The sequence below is a fragment of the Thermobia domestica genome, chromosome 16 (genome assembly GCF_964235325.1).
Source record: "Thermobia domestica chromosome 16, izTheDome1.hap1.1, whole genome shotgun sequence".
Lineage (NCBI taxonomy): Eukaryota > Metazoa > Arthropoda > Insecta > Zygentoma > Lepismatidae > Thermobia > Thermobia domestica.
In genome coordinates this window covers 125,095,599-125,110,340 of record NC_137469.1, presented here as the reverse complement: position 1 = coordinate 125,110,340, position 14,742 = coordinate 125,095,599, and the positions used below count along the sequence as shown (strand labels likewise).

The 14,742-nt window shown below is 35.9% G+C and overlaps 1 protein-coding gene across 1 annotated transcript in view; it reads left to right on the top strand.

Moving 5' to 3' along the window:
- Positions 1-14,742, top strand: part of LOC145673393 (uncharacterized) — a 475,904-nt gene that overhangs the window by 106,132 nt on the left and 355,030 nt on the right. The window contains exon 8 of the mRNA XM_081743051.1: positions 7,543-7,659. Within this exon, the coding sequence (XP_081599177.1) occupies positions 7,543-7,659 (117 nt within the window). The remainder of the gene's footprint in view (positions 1-7,542; positions 7,660-14,742) is intronic.

The window sequence follows — 14,742 nt, the reverse complement described above, 5'->3', positions numbered from 1 at the left end:
TTTGTAACCATCCTTGCCTACATAATTTGCCGGGGAAACATCAATTTGTACTGGGTCAGACGTTGGCAATCCTATCAAGACTTCACCATCTTTTTCTCCTTGTAAATTATCTTCCTCCTCATCCTCCGACCCTTGCTCCTGTATCTTCTCTACACCACTCGCATCCTTAGGATCGTAATTCTAATCTGAATCCATATTGTCAAACTCGCTAAAACTCTCACTAGATATATGATTTCCTCCTGGCAGTTACCGACGATATACCTGCATCAGAGTCACTATCGGTTGGACGAGCAATATCTCCACGACTAGTACAATGTTTCTCCTTTGCAAGAGAATGACAATAGATCAACAAAATGTTCATAGAAACATAGTTCATAAAAACACCAGACTTAAAACTTCTATACGCTTAACCGTATGCCCCGTCAAGCAGACTGGGAAAAAATTAACAGTTCCCGTATGCTCGGTCTGTCAGACGGACCAACTCTCAACAATTCAACTACTACACAAACATACTTCTCTCATTCGGTCTCGCGCTCATTCTTCCCCAAAATGGCTTTCTCAATTAGGTTTGCACTTACTAACATTAATTGAGCTCTCGCTTTGGCCTAATTCTCTAATTGTGATCGCTCGCTCTAATTCGCTCAAGTGTAATTGAGAGCAGTAAGCCTAAACACGAGTGAGCATGAATCTAATTGACAGAAATGAACCTAAAGGTCTGTAATCAACAAAGTATTTGAGATAAGTAATCTTGAGCAGAAGTTAACACCAGAACGATTGAGAGAAATAATTTCTCTTATTAAAACCTTTGTTTCCCTTGTATTAGTCGATTACTTATGGCCTTCTTCATGGTAGACGCAATTTGGCTCCTGTCTTCGTCTTCTCTCTAGTACTTCCTTATTTCTCATCATCTATCTATTCTTTTCAACTAGTTATTCCGTAGTAGGTTGAGATGACAAACTATTCTTCGAGCATTGTCTTAATACTTTAAAACATCCAGTTTTTTCTCGATTTTGTTTACACTCATTCTTTCTTCTCTTTTATATAATTTTGCAAAACAAACTATGTAAACATTTTCAGATTTATACATGAAGTAGTAGGAGATAAAACAGTTTTCTCTTTTTTGTAATATGTTCAGAAATTAAACTCTTGTCAGACAAGTAAGCCAGACCATTAGTGAGTGACAGCTCGCTTAAAAGAGAGTTTGAGCGAGAGCTTAACTGAGAAAAATGATTCCAAATGAAAGTGAGCGCGAGCCCAATTTTAAAAAATCAGCACGATTCAAATTGACATTAGTAAGCATGAACCCTAAAAAGCTCAATGCAAACAGTTTCTATGAGCAGTAGAGATAATGACTCTTAATCTGATTACTGAAAAATTGGTTCCGGGCGCCTACGTGAATTACATTCTTTTGAAAAAATTGATTCAGGTTCCTGAGTTAAATTCATTTTTCAGAGAAAAATGGTTTTGGTTCCGGAAAGAAATCATTTTTGCTGAGAAATATGGTTATGGTATTGAGATCGAAAATTAACTTTCTATGAAAATTTTTCCCAGTTCTGTTACGTAAATTATTTTATTTGCGAAAATCTTTACTCTTATGATTATTGAAATCGGATCTTCAATAGGCATCCATGCAATTGCAAACGATAAAGACATACGCCATATGACCGCAGTCTGTTGGATCTGCATTACTGGTAAAATTAAGTTTGGACCCATGGTTTCCACACGAATTGATTTTCGTCAATAAGGACAGTAACCTGTAAATGTGTTATTCTTTGGGCGTAGCGAATAACCGAAAATGTTTATCTTTTATCTCACAGAAACCATCACTACGGATTGTTAGTGTTTAACTCACCACAAAACTCTTTGCAAGTATTCACCAATTGTGTTTAACAAACGTGGAGTTCCAATGTTAATTTGAATAATCACTAATATATGTTCTTCCTTGAACGTTCTCAAAGAACAGTACATATTGTATAATGTGCAGTATGGAATAATTTGTGACTCATCGTACTTTCGTGAAATATATCCGACAAATTAGTGCATCTTCTTGCATCTCGATTACATTTTCGCAGCCAAAAATTTCCCTGATGACCTGGCCACTCGTGTTGTTCAGCACTTATTTGTACAGCTGATTTCAGACCTTTTCGTCGTGCAACTCAATCGTTAGTTGAGTTAGGCAGAAACGTTACTTTTAACTTGAGACTGCTAACTAACACGATATCGTACTTTTCATTCTTTCGACTTTAAAATTGAATCGATTCAGAAGAAAATTTCAGTAAGACAACTAAATTTACTAACGCATCACTGATATTTTCATAAAACTGTATTTTTCATATGACTGAATAGCTTTGTTTCGTTCATTTAACACTTCTTATTTGCACCGATTTGATAAGTATACTTTATTCGTGGATCAAAGTATGTTCCCAGCGCAAATCATATCTGGAAACATATAATGACACCACATAGCAACATTAAGACATATAGGATTTTATCATTTGGATTCTCGTTAGGAAATTGTGGATAGGAGTAAATTTAAAAGGGATATATTTAAAGAAAATGAGAATTTGATTGAAGAAGCGAAAATATGATTGACAGACACTATAGAATCTATATTTAAAGTGATAGTTTTTACATGTTACTCCAATTCCATTCTCGATTTAGCTTCTTTCTTTTCACTTGTGAATTTTCCTTCATAAATGTACCTTTCAACTGCAGAAATCTCCCGAAGGAACGATTATCAGGATACAATCTATCAGTTTAATATTGTTCTTTGCAATTAACTTACTTATTTCTTTATATTTTAGGAGGCACTTTTAAACAAGGAATGGGTTCTATTACATCGTATTACAGACCACTCAAAGTTAAAAGAATAGAAGCAAAAAGATCAATAGAATTTTTATTGAAAGAAATTTTTGGATTTTACAAATTCGTATATCTTAGCATTATGACAAGTGTTTTAATCTGCTCAGTTCAGAATTTTAAAATTGATAAGACTTTTACTCCATTTCCTTTAATCATGTTTGTTCGTAACAATGCTTATATTTATAAACGAAACAGGGTATATAATTTGTTGGCAATAAAATTAATTTCATAATACAGCTATGTATACAGAGGGTTATTTAATTTATATCCAACCGATATTTTAAATTTTTTTTTTTATAATACATAACCGAAGAAATGTTTATTTAAATATGAGTATTTTAATAATTTTATGAAAGAAAGATATAACTTGATTAGTGAACCGCCTTGCAGACGGCTGCCTGGTGAAAATAGTATTTGTATATTTATCCAAACTGGATTCAAAATATTCTTCATGAACATAGTCAAAGTGGTTCTCAGCCTCCTAGGATGTCTCTACTTCCGTCTTATTGTGTGTTATAGAAGAAAAATCTCGTCCAGTTCTTTACCAGGAGGTAATGTGCCTAAGATCGATGACACATTCCCGCGCTGGATGGCGATGCTGATACGTTGGAAAAGGAATGCAGTAGCTCGGGGGTCACCAGTTTTGATTGCTATTCGATGACCAACCTCATTAATGAAATTAGATCCTTCGTGACCCCAAGACCCACTAGTTTCTATTGCTACTGTTACAAACCAATATTTGTCCAATAGGTTTGAGTATTTTAGTCTTTTGTCTGATTCTCTGTGAGCGGCGACGAGACCTGCCTGAATTGAAGAATGGGATAAGTTGGAAGGAGCAAACGTATCGGAACATGTGAAATCCCAGACTAGTGCCTTTCCATTTTTCCACGGTACCAAAGTCATGCCATCAGGCCTTTTACCATCAGAGCGGCAACAACCATTTGGTTCTTTTATTGAAGGAACTCCTGCTGAAGCGAGGGCTCTACAAATAATGTCGTTTACAATATGATGTCGAGATTGTCTTCCCGCACTTTTTTTACATGAAAGACCATGTAATCCTTTATTATCAACATATGCGTTGCAAGCAGGACAAAAGTGAGGCTCACAGATATTAGCACCTAAGCGCAGAGCTGTAGCAATACGAAAGCTCTCATTAGAAAGGTGTAGGCCGAGTGTGTGAGAAGGTAGGGCTTGAAGCCATGCTCCGTTTTTGGAGGAGGAGACAGCTAACAGCCTGGCTTTGTCATCTGGGTTATTGGTTGATGATAGGAGTGAAGATAAATGAAGCTTGACTATAGGTTCATCCCAAACAGACTGAACATGTCTTTTGTCGTTAGGTGGGGGATCCATTCCAACCAGACTAGTCCATTTATCGATGCATTCTTGTACATCTCGAATCGAGTCTAAGTCAACCTCCTGTTGAAGAAGAGATCCAATTAGTTCTCGTGAGCCATAGAATGATGCGAGGAAAGAAGGTATGGCGATATCCATGGCTCGACGAATCCCAAGGCCCCCATTCTCCACTGGTAAGGAAGCTTGTAACCATGAACTGTCTTTCAAAGAACAGTTTAGGATGGATTCCAGTCCTGTTCTAAGAGTGTGGTCGAAATTGTCAAGTAATTTATCATCCTGCCAAGAAGGGGAACAACGAAGGAAATACAGTAATCTTGGAAGTGAGAGTGAAGCTCGTAGTAAATAATAGGCGGAGTGTGCAGAAAGCTTTGATAATTGAGAAAAAAAGAATTCTAATTTTGATATCTTGTCCAATAAAATTTTGCTCCTTGATTCGGTAGAGATGGCAGCCCCTAAAAGTTCCGCATTGGTAGGAGATAAGAGTTTGATACCAGGTGCTACTTCATTAAACCTTTCATAAAGGTCATTCATTTCATCAACTCTGGCGCTCAGAAAACTCACTTCACATTTGGCAGAGTTAAGAAACAATCCAATAGATGAAGCTTCTAGACGAATTTTACTAAAAGCGCATAGTACTACGTCGATATTTCCAGCTATGGTACCGTCGTCTAAGTACCAGATATTTAAATCTGTGTTAATATCCTTAACAATGTGATGGATGGTTAGGGCGAACAGTGCTGGTCCAAGTGGGTCACCTTGCTGTACTCCACGTTGTGAGTGAATTATGTTATCACTTATAAAAAGATTGCTTGGTTCGGAGTAGCATTGGTAGATGTATGGATAGTAAGTTGGAAAGTTAGTTTTAACAGATTGTAACATTGAGTCGCGGTTGAGTTCATTGAAGGCGTTGCGGAAGTCAATTTTCAAAAATGCTTTCACTTCAGTATGGGAAGATGAGTAGTACATTCTGGCAGCATGTACGGCAGATTCTGCTCCGAATGGTATACAGACCCCAAGTTGGTGTGGTGATAGAATCTTAATTAAAGAATCTCGTATCCGGAAGCAGATAATTTTTGCTGATAAGCGTCTCCAAACATTGCCAACAGCTATTGGGCGAATTCCACCGCTTTTCTTCTTCAGTGCTATAAGTGAAGCACCAAAAAAAATTGGTCGTAAAATGGTCGGCACTTTCCCAGATATAATTAAGTGCATAAATTCACAAATGGCTGTGGTTAAGCGTTCCCTTGAATCAAAGTCTTGATTTGTAAGTAGATCTTTTAAGATTGAGGGACGGAGATTATCCATTCCGCCTGCCGAACCAGAGGGGAAGGATCTTATCGCCTTTAATAATTCGATGGAAGAGACTTTAGTTATTGTAGTCGAGTCCTCGGGTGGTTCGGGATTGATGAATGAGTGAGCGTGGGCTGGATGCTTTTCTCTGAGAGCATGTAGTACTGACGTATCTGGCGTAACCACAGTGTCATCGGATATCAGTAGTCTGATAGCGCCGCGTATATCACCATCTGCTAATTTTTGTTCGATGCTCTTGGTATTGATTGAGCCGGATTTTTGTGGTTTGCGAGGTTCGTTGGTCCCTCGATGCTGCTTCATTAATACTTCACGATGATGTTCCCTCCAGTTTCTGACTCTTAGCTTCATCCAAGTGGTGAGATTACTTACTCTCTCAGAACGCGGCGGGATGCAAAGCACTGCGTAAGGGAAAACTAGAAGGTCGATCCAAGAATCAACATTATTGGTGTTGTTGATATTACGAATAATGTCACATAAAGAATCAGCTACCGATGAACGAGCACCGCGTGGGACACGACGATGAACCGGAACATTAGCCTTCAGATGAGACATAAGATCATTCATTTTGGATAAAATTTCAGAAGAATTGTCATTCAAATCTAAGGTTAATAAATCCGAAATATAGTTGGTAGGCTGTTGAAGTTTCACGTTACTGCCCTTACTCCTGCGTATCACATGATGACATTTGCCTGTGTGTATGGATAAGCCTCTTTGGCTAAGAAAATGTTTATTACAATGAACACATTGCACATCATTTGAAATGTTTGATGTATCCATATTAAGGTTATAAGTTATTAAAACTGTTTTGTTTTACTCATTGTTATTGTTGAAATTTTCAAACATACATTTTTAACGAATATTAACTGATAAAATAGCACTTTTCGTTCTTCTGTTGCACTAGATTTCATTGTTAAAGTTTACAGAATTTTAACGCTCATTAGGCCTATTTTTTTATTCCTTTATAATAAGATAACCTCAAAACCAATTTTAATACGGATTTCGCCACTTTCACCTCGGAGACATAATACACACCCATATATGACTCAAACTCATCAATCGAAAATATTTCCTCATTTTAGGACAGAAACCACACAGAGAACACTTTTGCATTGCACACCGGTGTCAACAATATACTACTTATTTTTTATATACAACATACAACATACAATATACAACAATATATATATAGAAGCAAAAATATATTAAATGCTGAAAATAGTGATATACAATTTATAAATATTTTCTTCAACACGTGGATACACCTGTTTACTCAATTTTGATGTTTCCCATTGGTCTATAATTACAGTTACGTCTAGATTTTAACTTTTTTAGGCTCATATAGATCGGTTTCAAAATCAAATTTGGTTTAAATTGAGAGTTATTGGAGATAATTGTAAAATGAAAAAGAATGCAGTCTGTCGGCGCAAAAATAACACATTTATGTATCCAACTATCGACACATTGCCGTAATTATTTCAAGATGTTAACTTATCTTTTTAATATTTGGGAAGATTCTTTTATTTTCAAAGTGTAACTCAATAGGCTGAAACATATTACTATTCGATATATATATATATAACTGTGCTTTTGTTGTGTCTCCAAGTTTTTATCTTATATAGAGTCGATATTGAATAATAACGTCATATCCCATATAAATGAAGGTCACTCCTTTTCCAATGAGCAAGAAATTAGGAACAGAGAATTACTTCTGTTATGTGTAGAATTACAATCAACTGATTAATTTCTTGTACAACTATTCTATCAACATCTGCAGATGAGAGGCTGATCATAATCTTGTAAAGCGTAGTATGTTACCTATCTTTTGAACTTCCTAAAGTTAATTGTGTGCAATTATTTACGCATTAATATCAGTACGTAAATATATTGTTTCACAGGCGTTACGCATTTGTAGATATTTCGAAAGAATAGTCATTAATAACTTTGAGGAATGGACAACTTCCTAAACTGTATTGTACTTCAAACTCTGTTTATTGACTTTTGTTATTTTTATTACAGTGCTCTTCGGGTCATTTCCGTTGTAGAAATGGCGCTAAATGTATACAAGCTTCCTGGGTTTGTGACACAGATAATGACTGTGGAGATAAATCGGATGAAGATATTTGCTTCAATAAGGTATGTATATCCCAACGAAATTAAAAATATATCTCGACAGTCATCCGATTTTTAATGCACGAGTAGAACTAGATATCTCGGAACTATGGAAGATACATTACGAGATTTACAAAATTTTAAAAAATATATCAAGTTCTAGTAGAGATATCTAGTTAATGTATCTTCTATAGTTCCAATAAATCAGTGGCATATTTATTAAGATATTCATATTCAACATATTAGTCTACTTTATCAAAACTTTTCCCAAACAACTTTATCCCTTGCATGTAGTGTCTTTGAGAGTTTATTAAAAATAACTAACAGTTACTTCAACAATTACAAATTTACAAACCAATATAACTACTGATAGTTAAAAGATATTCGGTTTCTGTTAACAATTTTTTTGCATTTGATTGCACGACACAGTTACCTAAAAGTAGTAATTATTAATGTTTGGCATATAATGATATAATGAATTAGTACAATAATTTGCTCAAAACTACAACATTTATAGTGAGTCAATATTTTAGACATATTTTAATTAAAAAATAAGACAAAAACTATCTTAACATACTTAACTGACAGCATATATCTTAGCTAGACTATATCAAATATGTTTATAATAAATTTTGTCTGGGTTGTCAACGAGAGTATATGCTAAACTGATATTTTGTTTTTTTACAGAAGGAAACCCACACTACGGGTTTTTATTTTTTTATTTTCGTAAACTTTTGCTTGTGATAAACTAAAAACGCGTAATAAATACTTTCAAAATGCATTTATTCTTCTTGATTATCATTTCTGTCCTGACGTAATTGAAATACTATTAACTGGGCCTTGCTATGTCGCTACAGAATAGGAAACAACAAAAAGCTTTAAAAATTCTTATTAGTGAATCTTCTGTTTGAGAGAATCAGCATGAATCTGAAATTTCTGAATACAATATATTTCGTATTCACTTGTTTGGGAGAACTTGTCAAAAGTGTTCTGTGCCCAAGATGGATTTTCTTCGCTCGTTTCTGAAGATGAATAATTTAGCTACGACTTCATCTTCAATCTTACCCAAAACATTTTGGTGGGTTTGACATACAACCAAGTGATTACGCCTTTTCTGAGTTATTGATTCACATAGGTGAGTTTTCAGCCATCTTAGAGCACTAAAACTTCTTTCCGCTTCACAACTGGAGCTGGGTAAGTGAAGCAGTAAATGTATTAATGTCTCCACGTTTTTCGAAACTTCTTTACTCCTAACTGGAGGCCCATCAAGACAAACGTTGCTTCACTAACACAAGATAGTGTTTCGAATTTGTGGAAAATTGTTAGTTCAAGTTCAAGCGACTTCATATCCACTTCTGGATATCTTTTAGCTCCTGGCAATCTTCAGCAGTGAGCAAGATCTTTTCCAATTTCAGGTTATCTTTGAGACCTGTTTGGCGAAAAGGTTGTCTCAGATCCTGAACAGCCATATCCAGCATTTAAAAGTATTCGTGTCTATATTTTTCCTAGGAGGTTGTATAAAAATAAGATGTGTTCGATCCTGTGAAACGTCCAGGAAGTATTTTTTTCTGGGTAGACAAAGTGTAAGGAGGCTAAGCTCAAGAATTTTCTCCTCTGTTTTTTTTTTTTTTTTTTTTTTGGAATAATGAAGAAAATTGTACTTCGTTTCTAAGATCTATAATTCCAGAACTATTAAATCTACTGATTTCATTATAACCGAAAAAGTTTGCTACTTTCCATATAAAACTTCGTTCAGTTTTTCTAGCAGCACTATCAAGTCCAGTTCCATTAGAAGGCCCAGGCAAGTTATACCATTTTCAGACACGTGAAATAAACCACATGGTCTTTCAACCCCTTCTTCGTCAAGTTCTTGAAGCGTTTCCAAAACAATCGTATATTTGTCCACAATCTCCACAATCGTATTTTCGTTCAGTGGCCAACAGGACTTTCATCTTCTGTTTCTTGTACATCACGAATTTTTGTTTGGCTTTCGTTGATTGACTAAACATAACATCGAGCTGATGGGCTCACTGCGTGGAACTTTTTACTGTTTTGCAAGCATCATAACTGTCCCTAGTAATTAAACTCGTACCATTACCTCTCCCAATTTACGAAAGATGCCAATGGCTGCTTCTCAGAAATAATTGCTTGTACATCTTTTTTCCCACTCATATTGCTTGCTCCGCCGTACGCTTGACCACGTAGGTTACTCACATGTAGTTCAAGTCGTACACGAGTGTCCAACATCAATGTGACTATTAACTCACCCGCTGTGGAAGGTGCTTGGTAGAGGCCGAGAAACGTTTCATTAAGTTCCAGAGTTTGTCGACCGAACGCACACAAATACTTTGTTGCTTGCATCCACTGGCATCTCTTGTGCCATCATAGATCACAGAAAAGAGGAACGGAATGCTAGACTTGATTTCACTGCAAATAACCTTTAACATTTCCTGAGAAAAAATTCTAGCATTGCATTTTGTATTTCTGGATGAAACATTCATTCACGATCTTGCAGTAGCCACTGTTTAAATTAAGGGATATCCTTGTTTCGCTTTTTTAAAAGTTGCATTAAGTTTCCTTCTTCATTTTTATGTCTTCTGAGAGCCAATCCCTGCAGTATTCTGAGATTCGGTCTTCGCTGAAGAAAATTGTCTCTCAATAGAATATCTCATTTGTGAGTAGCTAAGTAACGCCTGGGCATGAGACTTCGACATTTAATTGGTTTTGAACTTTTGACGTTCGTGATTCTAGTTTTAAAACCGAGCTGATGTAAAAGTATTCATCATGCTTTTGACTAGTTATTCTTTCGGGGGGGGGGTTAATTCTGAAATAACGCTGACAGTAAAAGAAAAAAAAGCACCATCACTACACCTACCAGAAATAATATGAAGCCACTTGTAGTCAATGTACCATAATGACTGAAATTTCAGACATCCTTTTTCACAGATTGCAGAGGAAGGTTTGAAAGTTTCATGTTGGTTGGTAAGGTTTATCATTATCATGTCCAGTGCTATTTACACTTTTGTCATTTTCTCTATAAACATATTCACAGGGTTCGAGTTTATAAATTTGCAGTGTGTCATCTTTTGCAGGCTGGTGTATTTTCTCTTTTCTTTCTTTCTTTCTTTTTCTTTCTTTCTTTTTTTTTTTTTTTTAATATCTACAAGTAAGCGTGGACACTTTTCTGGCACATACGAACTTGAGGCACTTATATTTTCACCAGAACATTCCGAACGACGCTGCGTATCACACATTTGTCCATAATGGATATAAAAATCATATGCCGGTGAATGTTCCAACAAGGTAATTCTATACAAATTACACAACACGAAAAAAATTACACACAAACGTGTCGTAATATCGCTGTCCAATGCACTATTGCTGTTCCACAACCCGCAACGAATTTTATTATTTTGATTAATCAGGTCTATAATTAGCATAGTTATAAAGGAAGGGACAATTCTTAATATATGAGAAAGGGTATTGATATGATGGGAGGAGGAGGGAAGCGCAGAAGGAAAAAGAATGTTTTGTGCTGCAGAAGTATAAAAGAAAAAAGTAAATGATAAAAATATAGCGTCTATGCCTTGCCTATGCATTGTTGTGGTGAATATAAATGCTCAATTGTGAATCAGTGTTAGTGTAATACGTGCGGAAATCAGAAAATATAGGCTCTGTTAAACAGAGTAGTTCTTAACTCGAGCTCCATAAAAGTATTTCTGGCGGAAGTATTTTCGTTTCTTTAAGATGTACAAGAGTGAACATTGACGTATCGTAGTGAGAACACAAAAGTAAAATAAAGGAACAGATAGGAGGACCCTATGGGTCTTCCAGTTAAGACTTTGAAAGCGATTCTACTTTCTTCCATTCTAGCTACATGACCTGCCCACCTAAGCCTCCTAGACTTGATGATCCTAACAATATTGGGTAAACCGTATAAACTATGTAGTTCCTCGTTATGGAGTTTCCGCCATTCCCCATTTTCGTTCCTCTTGGGTCGGAATATTTGTCTCAGGATCCTGTTCTCAAATATTTTCAGTCTATGTTCTTCCCTCAGAGTAAGTGACCATGTTTCGCAACCATACAGAACAACAGGCATGATTATCGTTTTATATATTTTAAGCTTCAAATTCTTCGACAGGATTCGCGACGACAAAAGATTTTGAACCGAATAATAACACGAATTCCCTGCTTTTAGTCGACATTTAATTTCTTCGTGAATATGATTTTCGTCTGTTAATATTGATCCTAAATATTTGAAAGTATCCACTTTATCAAAAGTATTATTTAATATTTTAACGCCTCCAAAATTTGCCGTATTACGGTCCCGACGCACTTCCAAGTATTTAGTTTTCTCTGCATTTACTTCCAAACCCATGTCGCTGCAAGCGTTTAATAAGATCTCTGCATTTATTTCTACTGTTCTCCTATCATCCCCTATTAAATTTGCATCATCAGCATATGCCATAACCTGGTGAATGCCGTTCAACTCTAGGCCCTGGTTGCTATCTTTGATTTTCCTTATGGCGTATTCCAGCACAAAGTTAAATAATAATGGCGACAACGCATCTCCTTGTTTCAGGCCATTTTCGACGTGAAAGCTCGTGGACAAAAATTTTCCTACCCGGACTTTACTTTGGGATTCATTTAAACATATCTTAATTAATCTAATTAGCTTTCTCGGTATTCCAAGTTCTGTAAGAATGTTGTATAATGTTTCTCTCCTAACCGAGTCGTAAGCCTTTCTAAAATCAATAAATAGTTGATATACCGGGGTATTGTATTCCCACTTCTTTTCGAGTATTTGGCGAATGGTAAATATTTGGTCGATAGTTGATCGATTTCGACTAAATCCGCACTGATAATCTCCAATAATTTCATCTGCGTATGGGGTCAATCTTGCTAATAGAATATTTGAAAGGATTTTATAGGATGTTGACAGAAGAAAAATGCCTCGATAATTGAATCACTGATTGGAAAAAGGGAATAAGTGCATCAGACCTAAGTTTTCAATAACGCTAAAAAACCTTCTAGAGGCGTTGTTTGTATTTGTTGCAAAAAGTGTATAATTGATTACTTGTAGCAAAACAACTAACAAACACTAAGACAACAAGAAGAATCTTGTATTGCAGCCCTGGAATTGGTTAGAAAAGCTTAAAAATTGAAAAAATATTCCCTTTTTCCAATCAATTAAAGTTGGGTGCAATTGTAATTGTGTGTAGGGTATGTAATGTGCAGTTTGATAGAAAGCTATGAAAATGTACATGTTGAATGCAATGTTGTATGTTAATCTTGGATATATGTATTCGAAATATCACGCATATTAGGCTTCTAACACTTTTATTGTCACCGTTCGTTTTTCTGTACAGCACATGTTATTCGTACAGCAAGAAAAGTAATACAATAGACAACTGAACAAAATACGTAGCAAAATACCTTGTCACAGTAGAATGGGTTTACATAGGGTCCTATCCGTCTGCATCTTCGTCTTCTACAGTTTCTTGATCAGTGGTTTTCCATGAACAAATCATCCTATAAAACTGTTTGTATTGGTCAGGTATGTATTTGATGATTTGTGAAGAATCGTTGATCTTTTTCTGATTGATCGAGACTTGTCAATCGTATGCCTTTGACGTTGGCAGTGCAACGTTTGTGACATTACTTTTGAGTAATCGAAAAATATCAGTTCTTAGTCCATTGATAAACTTATGAGCTTGGACATAACCTGGAGATTCTGCTTTGTAAACAGTGTCTCTATTTACTTACTTGGAATTTCACTGTTTTGTCCACAATGCTACCTGAAGATTTCTAAAGCGGTTACCACCAATGTTTAAAATCTAAGATTTCTTCATTGACAACTTCGTAAACCTGAAATGGAGGATCAGTATTTGTTGCATTCGTAATCATGTGGTTATACTGTGCTGGTAAATAAATGCGATTGTGTCGTTTGAGTTCTGGTTTGATTACAGCAAAATTTCGGTCACATGGTAAAAACTGTGACCTCTGACAGGCAAATATTGGTGTATAGTGGGAACCGTTATGATACGGTCAGGCTGAAAAGCATTCATGTCATTGAATGATTGCAGTTTTGACCACCACCTGTATCACTGAAAACATGTAAATCTGTAACTGATTGGAGCAAAAAGTTCTCCATAGATTGTGCAATGCAAAAAGAAGGCGAAGTATCGTAACGAAAGCAGAGGGCTCTGGTGGTTGTCTACTTACACACAGTCTCACAGTTGTGGTCGTGTCCTGTAGTGATTGGAAGAAGGAAATAAGAAACGTAGTTATTCCCTTTTTCTAATCAGTGAGAGATTTTGTCTTCTACATTGGTCACATAGAGTTGCCCAAACATTCCAATTTTCTACTCAACGATGCAACTATCTTAAAGGAACACATCTGCTATCTCAGGTTAAAATCGCAAAAAATTGTACTTATTCCCTTTTTCCAATCAGTGGTTCAATTATTACAGTCAGTTTTGTCGCCTTTCTTGTGAATTGGAACAATGATTGATTCTTTCCACTCTTGTGGCAATTCTTCCTTGTTCCAGATAAGAAGAATGAGTTTGTGTATCTTGTTCCACAATTTTTCGCCTCCAGCTAAAATTAACTCAGCCGGAATTTCATCTACACCCGGAGATTTGTGTTTCTTTAATTTCTTTATAGCGGCTTCCACTTCTATTCGATTGGGTTCTGGAATATACGGTTCTGCGGTGTGTATCTCCTTTTCTCCACGCACATTAGTTTTTGGCTTCGTGTTCAGCAAATCGCCAAAGAAATTTTTCCATTTATTTAAGAGGCTATCCGTATCAGTGAGAACTGTTCCGTCAGCTTTCTTTAATATATAAGCACGAGGTTGATAGCCTTTTTTAAATTCGCTGATCCCCTTATACATGTCCCGAATGTTTTTGTTTTTACTATTATCTTCAAGTTCCTTAATTTTAGCTTTCAAAAAATCGCGTTTCTTTGTTCTAAAAGTTTTGGAAGTTTCCCGCCTGATATCTGCGAAATTTTGTGTAGTTATTTCATTCGGATTTTGTAGCCAGCGTAATTTTGCCTGTTTTCTCTTCTCTGCTAGTTTAATGCATTCTTGGTCGAACCATGGTTT